The 15,016-nt window shown below is 44.9% G+C and overlaps 1 protein-coding gene across 1 annotated transcript in view; it reads right to left on the reverse strand.

The window, feature by feature from the left end:
- Positions 1–547: 547 nt before the first annotated feature.
- The window catches only part of LOC147726910 (uncharacterized), a 227,547-nt gene continuing 213,078 nt past the window's right edge, over positions 548–15,016 (reverse strand). Inside the window, exon 4 of the mRNA XM_086963537.1 lies at positions 548–1,085. Within this exon, the coding sequence (XP_086819663.1) occupies positions 897–1,085 (189 nt within the window). The 3' untranslated portion in view covers positions 548–896. The remainder of the gene's footprint in view (positions 1,086–15,016) is intronic.

Consider the following 15,016-nt stretch of genomic DNA (forward strand, 5'->3'; position numbering starts at 1 on the left):
GTGTCACCGCTGTAGTTGTCGCACTGCACTGCATCATGAGAAGAATCTCGCTACAAGGTTGGAGCGTGACACCGTCGCTATGCCTGTCATCGCAACTCTGAATGAGGGTGTCACCGCTGGAACTGTCGCAGTGCACCGCATCGACAAAGAGCACCTCGCATCCCTGAGAAGTGCACTGCCGTCAGAGCTGCTGTAGTCGCATCTTGGATGTCGCTGTGTAGTTGTCACATCGAGCGGAAGCTTCATGCATCGTGGGAGAAGAGCGTCGCCGCTGGAGCTGTTGCCGTTGCATCGTAAGGGTGTCGCTGCTGCAGTCTACTCATTGAACCGAGAACTTCTCGCATCCCTGAGAAGCGTGCCGCATCTGGAAGATCTTCATGTCTTTATTTTTTTGCACCTGCACTTTGCCGCATTCCCATTGCTGCAACATTGCTTGTCGTGGATGCGCAACGCAACTTAAGGTACATTGACGTAGAGTGTCGCATCTGAGAACTGAACTGAACTAAGCTTAATTTACCACCTTAAAGTAATAGTATTGTGTATTTTTGTCGTTTAATAGTCTTGTGGTAACTCTATATAAAGTCTACTTATTTTTGATATAAAACCTGTGTGGTGTCCATTTGTAGTGTTGTCACTGGGTTACTGTATGTGGTCACAAATGCTTAACTTACAACGCTTCTGAAATAAGCCTTGGCTGCTCGTACCATGCAACCTAGAGGGACAGCAGGGGTTATTTTAGGCGTGTAATTCCCTTTCCCTGACTAGAGGAGAGTACCTACATGTGCCAACCAGAGACCCCCAAATCTAACAGCAGGCTATCAACTGCTATTTCTTGCGGTATATTGTGATTCCAATACTGGCTCTTCTGGAGGTCTTAGTCCTTGTAGTCAGGTGTGCTAGGCGGAGGACTTTTTAGGCGATGAGAAGACTTCGGATGAGGTAGACTCCTGTAAGGAGGCATTAGCTTCCACTGTGCCCAGCAAGTCCTCTCCCTGGATTGTGTACTTCCCAGGGGTGGTGTAGAGCTTCTCAAACGCCATCTCCCTCCTCACAAGGGGCACATAGCGGTCCAGGTTCTCCGAGACCTGCCAGGAGATAGAATAGACAAGAGACAAACTACAGGTGAAACAGTGAGACCTACGAAGTAACAATGACCGCTTATTCATGAAAGACAGGAGATCAGCTGAAGGACAGCAGCATCATAGAGGCATGAGCATGGATCCCTGGTGTCCACCATACTGATACCTACTGATTCTAGGCAGCGTGAGAAGAATGTGTAAGTACAGGGGTATCACAACAACAGAAGGAACAGAAGACAGATCAGAGCCCTGCCTCCACTAAAGGCCAAGCCCCAGTAAGTCAAGAGCTGAGACCACGTGGGAGAGGAGACACAAACATGCACCAGTGGCAGGAGACTGACGAGTTCTTGCACGTGTCTGCCCAAGCCTATGTCATATTAAATAGTAATAATAAGATAATACTAATACCTGGGTTTATAGCTCAAGGTTCATACCACACTTCAAAACATTGTATATAACAGATGTTACTATGACCGACTCATGGTAAGTATTCTGGTTAAAAACCTTCGAAAGGATGAAGGGTTGAGTCAGCCTCACCAGTGTTCGAATTTGATCCAGTAATAATCATTGCTGGGTGTCAGTCAATATTATGTTGGTAATCTTACAAATGAAATTAATGAAATGGTAATGTTCCCACAATGCAAATTTTTGCCTGTAAAGGTCATGCCCACTACTAACTAGATGGTCCGCCGAGCCGGTGGTGAACCCCACAATATTTATACCTTAGACATTAGCACACGCCTCAAGTGTGCGCTGGCAGTGCCATACAATAGATCCACTTTACATGGAGTATACATAAGTTTAGCTCCAAGTTTAGAACTATACTACAGAGTAGCACAGGCCTCTCATGCATATAGTTGGATACATGTCCCGAGGGAACTTGCACACCTATATATAGAAAGAAACGTGTCTGGCACTGACACTTTCACTCAAGCCTTTTAAACTCCTGTCAGACACCATGGAGTGGTGGACTCTATATACGCATGCCTGGCACAGGTGATTAGGGTATCAAGCTAATTATAAGGCTTTATTCGCACACATTGCCCTAAGGCCCGTCTGGACTGCCAAAGACTTGAAATTGGTTCTGGATGATAAGCGCTGGAGGTACTACTGTGAAGTTACCAAACACATATCCTTAAACAGCAGACGTTGCTTAATTCATTTCAAATACATAAACAGAACCGATTACAGCCCCGCTGGGCTGTTTAGCTGTGCCTGTTTAGCTGTGCCTGTATAGCTGTGCCCGTTTAGCTGTACCCGTTTAGCTGTGCCTGTGTGACTCTCCCCGTTGTGAGTGCTGCTCATAGCAGGAAGCAGGGTTTTATACATAGCCTGATTATTTAGCCTTTCTCTAAATTCTGGAAGGAGGTCTTCACTGTTGTGAGCGAAGTTACTAGACAGGCCCTAGTACCTAACCCACTGCTAGCTCGACCTGGGTACGATAAGGATATTGGCAGAAGCTGCAGGGAGCTGCTAGCGATGGGCATGCTGATGGCAAAGCGTCGGGGTGCTAAGGGGCTGATTGCATTGATAAGAAAGTGGATAGCAGACATGTTATATTGCACTAGGCACAAGTGCCACCATTGCCTAAGTAACGTTTGTTCTTGTGTTTGAGTGTCCTCCATTTATTGCAGTATTATTCGTTATTCCTCTACTTTGTCCGCTTTTGTAACCTGCACACATGTCACTTTTTCCTCGTGTAATGCACTGTTTGCTCCTCATGTATTTTGTTCGCTCATAATTGTCACTTTTGCCTCATGTAACTTATCGTCTGCTTTTGTAATTTGTTCACTTGTAATGTTCTCATGTATCAGATCTGTTCCTATTGTGAAGCGCTCTGACGCCTTCGGGTGAAGTCCGCGTATAGAAAAACGCATAAAAAAATAAATAAAAGAGGGAGGCCAGACAGGAGCACGGGTACACCAGAGGATTAGGATATGTTCTCAGGTTATGTCATTCTGTGGGGAGGTAAAACGCTGTGGATCGGTTTGATTCCTCTTCTCTGGTGTGGGCTGCCCCCTCTGCGTCCTATCTGTCTTTGGTGGCAAATCTCGAGATGAGGGGCCTTGGGTCACGTCATAATATATTCACAAATGGATTGAGCTCAGATGTGTACTGTATTGAAACTGCAATGTGTATGTGTGTATGTTATGTAACTTTATAATTTTTTTTAAATGAGCCAGCAGACATCTTCGTTAAGGTCTTAAGAACAAATGATGTTATATGTTGAAAGAACGGTGCAGTCAGGAGCTCTGCTTCATCACAAAATGGAAAATGCAAATCTCACCCAAAACTCTCAATGACCCCTCTCCATGCAAACTAACACTTATTATAAAAAAGAAGCTGAAATCATGCCGAGGCGATGAGAATCTGAGTGAACGTGAGACTATTTAAGAACACCATACTCAGACCCCGTGCGAGACGCAGCAGGGCAGGCAGTGGCTACCGAGCGACACCATGGGGGGTGTCATTTGCCTCTAGTGTCTAGGGGGTCCTGCGATCCATCCTACAATGACTCTGCAGAAGGCACTTACTCATTTTGGTATCACAGAAGTTAGGAGTCCTAATCTTAGGAGTCCTAACTTTACTACTCCTAAACGGAGAAAAATCCTAACTTTAAGACTTTTGGGCCTAGATGTATCAAGCCTTTTGCGATTCCTTAAGGCCGAAATTCTGCGAATTTCGGCCTTAAGGAATCGCAAACGGACATTTTGCATTTTTTGAGATGTATGTGTGATTAGCAAAATAAGGAATCGCAATAAATTGCGATTCCTTATTTTGCATCAGCATTTAAGGAATCGCAAATGTGCGATTCCTTAAATGCCATGTATGAAGCTTTTTTTTTTAGCGAATTTAGGTTAAGGACTCGCAAATTAACATGAACTTCAGGTTCATGTTAATTTGCGAAATCCTTTAAAACAACAAAATAACACTATTTTGAAGGTGGCATGTGGCACACATACATGCCCATAGGGCATGTATGTGTGCCATATGCACACACATGTAAGTTTCAGGGGTGCAGCAGGGTGTCCATAAGACACCCCTGCACCCTTGAAATAATTCTCAAATTGCGAATAGCAAAATGCGAATTCGCAATTTGAGAATTACTGCACATTCATTCCTATGGGCCTCCTGGCCCATAGAAATGAATGGGAAAATTATTCCTTAATTGCGATTAGCAATTTGCTAATCGCAATTAAGGAATGTTAAGGAATCGCTAAAAAATAGAGAATTCCTACATACATACCATTTTGCACTTCTCTAATAGCGATTCCTTACCAATCGCTATTAGAGAAGTGCAAAACGATTTCTTGATACATCTACCCCTTGGTATTCACAGAAGGTATTTAGGAGTCCTAAAGTGAGGAATCCTATCTTCTGTGAATACCGAAATGAGTAAGTGCCTTCTGTGAATACCAAAATGGTAGTAAGTTTAGGACTTTGTCTTAAGTTAGTTCTGTGAATCGAGGCCAGAGTTCATAAGTATCGCTGTAAGAAATAGGAGTATTATTGGTGGTAGGTGATTGCCCCCCAAGGAACAATCAAAACCTTTTCAGGGTGAGCCCTCAAAGTTACTTAATTAAACTGAGCTCAAGCCCCTGGTAGCTATGGCACAGAGCAGATGGAATTAATTTAGGGCAATGTGTAGTGTAAAGTATTTATGCAGTACCAAAACAGGAATAAAGCTGAAATGCAAAATGAAAATACCAAACCAACGTACAAAAATAGAGCAAAATAAACAGACTGGCATAAAAATGACAACACTGAGCTTTTTGTAACCTCTGACACGGCTGCTCCCCTACAGCGGCGGTACCCGCCTGGTAGTCGCATGTTTAACGAGATTGCTGCTGCATGTCTTCGCAATCACTTGGGCAGCGAATTTGCTGTTCAGAACGGCATTTTGGAAGGGGTTTGGATGCCGGCCGAGCCTACCTTGCTCCGCCGAGGCGTCTTTGTGGTTTCCTGCTCCCGTGTGGCGGCTGGGCTTAGCTCCGCCGTGCCTCCTTGCACGCCCTGACTGGCCGGGCTTGGCTCCGCCGGTCGGGGTTGGAAAACTCTAACTCCCAGCAGCCTCGACGCCAGGGCACCGCCCCCCTCACTTTTCAGCGCCAGTAGGCGGATAAGACTCTGCCTGCTTCCTCGTCCCGCGAGGACGCGCGCGGGATGCGCCGGGCGAAGCCCGGGCAAAGGGCTGGCCCTCTTAGGCGCTCAGAGGCCAGAAGAGGCTGGGCTGGGCCATAGCCCCAACATCTGCAACAAGAGGTGAGCTGGGGATAATTCAACATGGGGAAGCGTAACACCACGCCTACAATGCCTGCTCCTGTCAATTCCCCTACCCCACCCCCCTCTTTCGAATGTTTACTGGAAAATGCTCTAATAATGGTTCAGGAGGAAATAGCTAATACAGAAAGGAGGATGTCACTGGGTTGCAGCACCATTGACCTACAGTCACCCCAAGCAAGTCCTCCTAACGATCTCCCGCTATCTCCTGCAATTACCATCCTGAAACCCTCTACCAAAGTAACATCGTTGGAAACTCTGCCTGGGGATAGCAGTCCCGCCATAACCATTGCCTCACAGCCTGACTGCGCTGCACAGTTTATTACCTCATCTCCGCCTACGAACAATAAAACCGGCGAGGGCAAAAGGAAAAGGGGTCCCCTGAAATCTACTGTTAACAAAAGGAAGCAACCTGCCCGCAACAAGAACCAACCAACTCCGCAGAGCATGTGGACCAGAGGGAAACAACAACAAACTGAGGGCAAAACTGTTCATATTGAGACGCCGCAAACTGATGAACTGACCTCTCCCATAACCCTCTTCATTGAGATCACAATTCCTTGGGCACACAGACTGAGTTTCTGACTGAAAGTATCATCCAACCCAAGCCCAATGGGAATTTCATTGAGACAATTGTAGACATTATTTTCAAACAACTGGAATGTCAAATGATCACGCAATTTAATATTGTTTTTAAAAGGTTAGATACATTTGAAAATTTAGTAAAAAAGGAAGAGGTAAAAAGGAAAGGGGCGATCAGCCTTGATCAGCTTAGGGGTGATCGCCTTCTGAAAGACCTGGAGTCTGTTTGTAAGGCAATCTTGTGTGGTGCACCCAGTACTGGCAGCAGCACGAAGGGCAATCCCAAACTTGCCAGCAGCACCCCAACAGCCAATAATATACCTAGGCATACCAACACAGCGCAAACGAAACCCGCCATTAAAGCCAAGCCAACTCCTCTCATAGTTGCAGGTCCTTCCAACACTACTATCACATCCAACGGCACACGACAGGAGGGCCATAATACAACCACTGTAAAACCTGCGGCCCAAAGCAGTAATAACGCTAGGAATGAACAATCAGCAGTCAGCAGACCCAGAAAATTTCAAGAACCTGCCCTCCACTTACCACCTGACGCCTGCCCTTACGTTCTAGTATTGGCAGGCGTCCCACCCCTTAAGGAAGGACAAGGTGAATCCTGGGTTCAGCTGAACAATAAGTGTATTGATTGGCTGACCAAGCACAAGGGGGTAGGTCATGATATCTCAAATGAAATTCTGTCTGCCCGTCGTGTGAGTTGGGTTGGCCCTACGTAAAGACTTTAATGGGGACTGCATTGTTTTAAATTTTAGGCACCCTGGTACTGTTAAATACATACTCAATCATAACAGCACCTACCCGGGACCAATCACTGTTGTCACTCCCTTGCCCTTGGGCTATTTTTATAGGCCACCACCCAGGCAACTCTTCTCAGCTCCACCGTCCTTTCCACTTTTTTCAGCTCCAATGTCCTTTCCAACTTTTTCCAGCACCACCGCCTTTCCCACTTTTTAATAGATATACCGCATTAGCGGATACATGTAGTTTGGACTGACCATTAGATATTCCACCTCATACCTCAGCTAGCGATCATACCAATAAGGAAGTCCCCGTAGGCAATTCACCTATATGTCCTAGTGTAACAATGCTGTACTCTCCAGGTAGGTGTAGGTTGTCACCTGACCACACAAAATGTGCCCAGGGCCATACTTCTACCACAGCTTCTGATGAACTATCCATCTTGAGTTGTAATATTGCTGGCCTCAATGCTAAAATGAATATAAAGTCTTGGACTGATTGGGTAACCAGCTTTGATGTTTTAATGCTGCAGGAAACCTGGTGCACAAGATGTTTACTCCTTAAGGGTTATAGCTGCCATAATCTGATTGTCCCTTCTCCTCCCACTGGTCACCCCAGCGGGGGTTTATCAATTTGGGTTAAAATTATAGCCGGAGTCAAAACTGAATTACTGCCAACTAATAACAATAATTTCATGGCGCTGAAATATATAGACCGGTTAAAGCTATGTCTTATTAACTTCTACAATAATGACTTCATAACCCATCCTAATACCAATTTTCTGAAACTGTTTAACTTCATTGATGAAGTCGTGGACGGCCAAAAATATGGTAGCTTTGATGGCATTTGCTTGGGAGGCGATTTTAACGCACACATCCACCCTAGAACCCCACCCTGTAGGAGAGGAGAAGAATTATTAGACCTGTTAGCAACACGTGACTTAGTTGATGCAATGGAGAAATTGGATACTGGTGTGAATAATGTACCCGCCCCTACCTATATCGGGCATGGGAGTTCTACCACCATCGATTATGTATTTATTTCATCCCTCCTCGAGGATCTTTTACTGAAATCTGAGGTTACTTTGTCCCCGTATAGTGACCATTATCCAATCTTAATTTGCCTTAAATCAACTAAAACCCTGAGGAACAGAATAGAAATCGGGGCTAAAAACTTAATGGCATCGACAAATAGGTTAAGGGTGGCTTGGAAGGGGATAGACAACCAGGATGTTTTGGCTAGAGTCATCAAAAAACATCCTACCCTAGTCTCGGTATGTCTATCAACCTCCAACCCGGGGCTCGATATCGTTAACTCATTCTGTGAGCTATGTAAGGCAATAAAAATGGAAATTTCCAAACCCGTCCCAGCCCATTTTAATAGCAATCCCAGGTGGTTTGACACCTCATGCTCTAAAGCTAACCGGGAACTTAGGGCTGCCCTCACTGCTGCTCCGCGTGACTCGTCCCTGGTAAGGGCTCTGAGATCCAGATAGAAACACTGTTTAAAAATTAGATCTGAAGAGCTATTAAAAGACCACTGGGACTCCCTTGTCCGCACAGCCGCTTTACGAGTACCTGCAGGGTTTTGGAGGGCCGTTAAGAATCTTAGATCACTGGGTTCCAATATCTCCCCTATCAACTGTAATATAACAGGGGATGCGTGGGTTGACCATTTTTCTAAGATCTATGATGCTCCTGTGTCTGGCAACCCAATCGAAATCGTCCCAGCAATAAAGCCACTAAACATTTTGTTGTCAGAGGTGGAGGACGCCATTACTGAAAGCGCGGGTAACAAAGCCCCTGGTCCAGATGGCCTATCCATCGATCAAATCAAATCTGAACCTCACTTTTGGGCACCTTTGTTATGTAACGTTTTCAATAGTTTATCCCTCACCACTGTCCCGGAAACATGGTCTTGCAGCACTATTGTACCAATATTTAAAAAAGGCGATAGATTCGATCCTGGCTGCTACCGCCCCATATCATTAATTGACAATACACTAAAAGTCCTAGGCAGGGTCCTTTTTAACAGAATTAGCACTTGGGCGGAAGAAAATACCATCTTACATCCCTGCCAGCTACGCTTTAGAAGTAAAGTGGGCACGGTGGAGCAGTGCTTGAACCTAAACCTGCTTATGGCCAAATATACGATCGGCAAAAAATCACCTGTATATTTTGGTTTTATGGATTTAAGTTCTGCCTTTGATTTTGTTAACCGTTCCCGCTTATGGTCAGTCCTGCTAAATTATGGTTTAGATGAATCTTTAGTTAATTTTTTGGCACACCTTCCTAGCGATCTGAAAGCTCGTGTTCGTATTATTAATGATGGAGAAGTTTCTAATGATATTTTAATTGGCAGGGGGGTTAGACATTGTTGTGTCTTGGCCCCCCTGCTTTTTAGCCTGTACATAAATGATCTGAGTGTCTCTTTGGGCAAATTAACTAATGATGTCCCGCAAGTCAATGGCAAACCTGTCCCTGCACTACTCTATGCGGATGATGCGGTCCTTATGGGCCGCACACCTAATGCCTTGCAAATTTTAATTTTGGGTTTTGTTAAATATATGGCAGACCTGGGCCTCTGCACCAATTTAAAAAAATCATTCATAATGTCTTGCGGCCCTAAAAGCTATAAAATAAGCCATATTCAATCAGGGGATGATATTTTAAAAAGCACTTGCACTTTCCCTTATCTTGGTTTGTTATTTTCCAACACTGGCTCTTGGCAACCACATGTTGCCCAGGAAAGGAACAAAATGAGTAAGGCTATAAATTCTTTAACCTCCCTTCGTCAACCCAACCAGGCAGACGTGATTGTGTCACTTCTACAGAACACAATGTCTACCTGTGGGAACCTATGGTGCTGAGGTATGGGGTTATTCTAACTGCACCCAGTTACAGACCGAAGAAAACAGATTTTGCCGGAAGATTTTGGGGGGGTCATTAGTGTACCAACTTACATCTGTCACAGGGAACTAAACCTCCTTTATATAGAGGACTTCATAAGATCCAGACCCCCACTGTTCTGGATAAAAATCTGGCGTAATCCTGCTGCCTCCCTGTCACGCGATGTTATTATGGACTGTTTAAACTGTGAGAGGCCTAACTGTATACCTTGGTTTAAGGCTGTGGAAAATAGTTTATCGAGTGTGGGGCTGGGTCATCTCTTTACATCCCCGCAACTGATTGACCACACGCACAAGAATTTAATAAAAAAGGCCCTCTACGATTCTTACCGTAAGGAAAGGCTAAGGCGTGACTTGATAAAGCCTACTACAATTAGATACATCTCCCTCATGGAGCCAAGTGAGAAACCATCTGTCCTGCACCAGGGCTATCTCCGCTTAAAGCTAGGCAGATGGAACAGGAGTTTGCTATTTCGGTTCAGGGACGGAAGCATTATAAATTTACTCTGCTTCCCGTTAGGCTTCAATAAACACATGGAAAATCTAAGCTGTCCCTGTAACCTAGGCGGTACGCAAAGTCTGCTTCATTTTATTTTCTTTTGTGGTTTTTATAGAATGCACACTTTGCACTTTCTAATGCCGTACTGTAGAAAAAACGCTCTGATTGATTTTAAATTAGCTTTTAAAGATTTATTAATGTTAAAGACGGATGAGGCCATCTTCAGAGTGAGCTGCTTTCTTAAAGCAGCTGTACGGTCTTGTGCTTCTCTTGTGGTAAATATTTGATTTACCGTCTTAATTTCTATGCAGGTAAGTACTTAATCAATAATAACTCAATCGGAAAGAAAAAGGCAGAGTCCGTGGTGTTAGAGTTCTTAGGGGTTTTATTCCTTGAAAAGGAATGGTCAAGACCGGATATCTTGTTCCTGCCACCACTGGGGTGCAGGAAGGGATAGAGCAATATTTTATTGACAATACATAGCTTATATACTTAAGTTACATTATAGAAACCAATACAGTAGGCATAACAGCTGAGAGAAACAAGATAACAGCATACACGTGGTAGTGATACGTAATTAGAAGGCGTGAACTAGGCGTGAACATAGAGGTGTGTGCTAGAAACGTCACAGGTAGGTGTCACAAGTGGGTGGCAACAAAGCAGAATTTTGTAATGTCAGCAGAAATCTGAGGCCTGGATGCGCGCGCGGCTGCATGACGTGGAATTGACGTGAAACTGGAGGGTGCAGGGGACTTGACATTTACACTGGCGGAAAGAGACAGAAGTCTGGCATGTCAGATCAACTCGTACTTCTATCATATCTGATATCTGATGTTTAGGAACTATATTATCTAAACGGAAAGGTCTCTGGGGCAGAAGCTATTCTATACTGACTGTGAGTGCGTGTATAAGCGCCTAAGTGTCTACATGAGAATGCGAGGGGCATGGGCCTACCATGGTAACAGAGGCTATGAATTACTTGCACATAGACAGCGAGGCCGGGCCCTTTGCTCTGCAGCTGGGGGAATGTTTACTTAAACTAGTAGGCAGGAATGTATTTTCGAGGAGCGGAACAGATAATTCGAAGGTTGAATACAGTCTTGGCAGGCAACAGGCTGAGCCAAGCGCCGTGAGCCGCACAGGGAGTAAGGCAGAGGTCACGGGTACAGAGACAGCCTGGGCTGAGGCTTTCGGAGTCAGAAAACAGGAAAAGAGGCTCGATGGCAGAATTCAGGGCCTACTTCGCCAGAGCTGAAAAACATGTAAAGTACACCACAAAAAGACGTTGGCATGGCATACTTAGAAACGGAATATTCAACCCATTCAGGGTGGGTCTGAAAGAGGACATGTTAACGTTGGACGCAAATGTATTTGCGTCTTCATAGCTGGCACAGGAGGGAAGTTACATGCACTTTAAGCTGGTACATGGAGACGATGGGGTACACGCTAGGGAACATTACTTGACCATAAAATTTATATTTCCTCATTCCCTCCTTGTTCCCTACGGACCCTTCATGATATCTCGATCCTCATGAATCGATCAGTCTGTTCTTGTAACATCATTTGTTCTTCTTTCTTTCTTTCACGTTTTGAGAGAAAACTGGAATGTTCAATGCACGATGTGGCACACAGTCCACAAATCGCTGGCCCACACTGTAGGCACAGGCAGCAACTGAATACTATAACAAGGGCAATGCCTAGGAAGGATAGGATCTTCCATCCCCAAGCGGTTAACGTTGTCCAGAACCAACCGGACCAAGTCCAGGTGCCTGGATTCTGATGTATCTGATTTGCAATTTTATGAAGACGTGTAATAGCTTGGTATACCGTTGGCGCATTTTCTGGAATGAAAACACCGCAACTTGACCCGATGACCTTACAGGCTCCGCCTCTGTCTGCCAAGATGACGTCAATAACAAGGCGATTCTGAAGAACAACAACCCGCATGGCGGACTGCTCCTCTGTTAAGTTACCTAGGGCGGAGGCAGTTTCATTCACTACGGCTTCAAGTGTTCTAGTTAATCTGCGTATTAATTTACTATTTTGGACGGGACCTGTGAAGAAAAAGAATCCTTTATTGAAATCTGTGTATTGCTCCCATGCCGTTTCAGTGTAGTCGACAATCGGGAGATCTCTTCGGAGTCTATTCTTTACTAGATTTGGATTTCTGTGATAATCAGGAGGGGCTAGAAAGACAGGGGGCAGAAGGAATGCAATGTAACAGGTACCATCCCAATCTGGAGGCAAGCGTATGTATGCGGTATGGCCACAAACAAAGTAGGAATGACGAGTAGCTCTAAAGGAAGATTTGCCTTGGTCATTGAATTCGACCACAGTAGTACATTTGCTATGGCCTAAGTGTACTGAACCCTTCTTTCTGACACATAAATCACCAGTGACTGGTAATACTGACATAGCAGGGAGAACTGGTGCAGCTTCAGATTCAACAGTAAGAATCATGAGGTTAATTGTATAATTACCTAATCCATATACTTCATTTTCTAGATCAGTTCCTACTCTAGTCGGAAGTCCTTTCTGGTCAGGGTAACAGGCATTAAGCAGAACTAAGTTCAAGTTTCCCCAAACCCAGCTCCCTTTAAAAACAGCGACATCAGGATTTAAAGAATTAATTATTCTAAACCATGCACCACAGGAGCCATTGTGAGTGAACGGGTACGGAAAGAGGGGCAGAACTCCCTTGTATTTCTGGTAGGGAGGGAGTCGGCCACATATCCAGCAATTTGTAGCATTGTTAGTCTGATGGGAGTGATGTAACATACTAATGAATGTGTTGTTGCGCAGCACGAGTCTGTAAGAAAGTTCGTGGGGAGGTAATTCACTAAAAGAATGTTCGGCAGAAACATTGTAAGCAGATTGTTCACGCTTTAAAATAGGGTAGTATATGGGAAGCAATATACTAGCAACAATAATCAGAAGACTTAGAAAAAACATAATCAATAATGTCACTATACAGTGACTACGGAGTGATTTACAATATGTATGTTTCTTAAATTGTCTCTCTCTCTCTCTATCTCGATCTAGGGGATACATGTCAGAAACTATTTAACCGATTCACCTAGGGGAGGACTTAAACAATTAAACTGTCTGACTTGCTAGATCGAAGTTTCATGCGGCACTCCTCTTGGGGAGTTTTCTCTTGTTTCGGAACTTTAAAGTCACTAGGCTCGATACAGTCTTTGGAGGGGGTGGACGAGTCTTTTCCTGGCATCAGTTCGTTGCATTTCTTTATATGGCTCGTATGGATCCACCCCTTTCTGCCTTCCACCTTGATAGCGGTCCGCGTTGTAAGAAGGACGGTCTTCGGCTCTTTCCAGCGGGGCTCCAGCGGACTTTTCCTGTCGAAGTTCCTAATTAGGACTGTGTCACCGGGGCGGACATCGTGCGGCTTTACATCAGTGTTGTCAGGGAAGGCTGCGGCAACCTGTGAACGACATGATTGGAGTGCAGACATCAAGGAGGCAAGGTAATCTGTCAGCATATTACAATCAACATCGGTAATTTTCTTACGTATGGGCGTCCCCCACATATTCGGTGGTCTGCCAAAGACCACTTCATACGGTGATAGTCCTGATCTCGAGTGGGCGACCATTCTCATATAGAACAATGCAACTGGCAGGGCGACTATCCAGTCGACCCCTTTCTCTTTACAAACTTTAGCAAGGCGGGTCTTTAGTGTCTGGTTATGCCTCTCTACAAGGCCAGCGGCTTCGGGATGTCGGACACAATGGAATTTCCATTGGTATCCTAGCAGCAGGGAAACTTGTTTCATAAGTTCGGATGAGAATGGCTGTCCGTTATCTGAGTACACGACACGAGGCAAGCCGTACCGTGGGAAAAATTCTCGAACCAGCTGCCTGGCAGTGGTCGGAGCAGTGTAATCTGGGACTGGATATGCTTCGGTCCAACGGGAAAGTGCACAAACAATTACGAGGACATATTTGAATCCTCGACAACGGTCCATCTGGATATAATCCATCTGGAGGACTTCAAAAGGGTGATCAGGAGGATGAAATCCACCTTGCTCTACAGGGACGCTTTTACCTGGATTGAACTGACAACAGATCATGCAAGTACGCACTTTCTGTTTTGCTGCTGCTCGTAAGTGTTTATTGCACCAAAGATTCTGTAAACTGTCTAACATCGCTTTCTCTCCTAGATGTGCTGGACTATGTGCTGTATTGATCATGACTTGAACCATAGAGTCGGGGAGAAACCATGTAGATTTTCCCTTCGTCATCCAACCTTGATCTGTCTGGATCCCTCCTAGTTCAGTCCATTTCTTTATTTCTTCTGTAGTAGCATGTGTCTGAATATCGATTACATCTAGTGAGGGATCCCTGACTGTCATACAATGTGTCGGTACTATTGTCTTTGGCACGTCAGTTGTCTGAGTGTGAGTCAATGCTGTATGTTTTGCTGTCTGATCTGCCAGGTCGTTACCCTGGGAAACAGAATCTGTAACTTTAGTATGTGCTTTACACTTCATGACGGATATGCCTGAAGGCAGATGTATTGCTTCTAACAGTGCTTGAATGAGGGGGCCGTGTTGGATCTTGGCACCGTGAGAGGTCAAGAAACCTCGTTCTTGCCATAACATTCCGAAGTCGTGTACGACTCCGAACGCATAACGGGAATCGGTGTATATGTTAACATTTCTGTTCTTGGCTAGTATACAGGCTCGGGTCAGAGCAATAAGCTCTGCCGCTTGAGCAGACAATGTGTCAATACGATATGTTTCTTTGACTTCAGTTTCAGTGGTCACTGCATACGCGGCCACTAATTCTCCTGTACTTGTTCTCATGCATGAACCATCCATGTAAAGTGTCAGGTCTGGATTTGTCAATGGAACATCTGTTAAGTCTCGTCGGGGCTTTGTTACTGCATTAATGA

Source organism: Lissotriton vulgaris, chromosome 3_1 (assembly GCF_964263255.1).
Source record: "Lissotriton vulgaris chromosome 3_1, aLisVul1.2, whole genome shotgun sequence".
NCBI classification, from domain to species: domain Eukaryota; kingdom Metazoa; phylum Chordata; class Amphibia; order Caudata; family Salamandridae; genus Lissotriton; species Lissotriton vulgaris.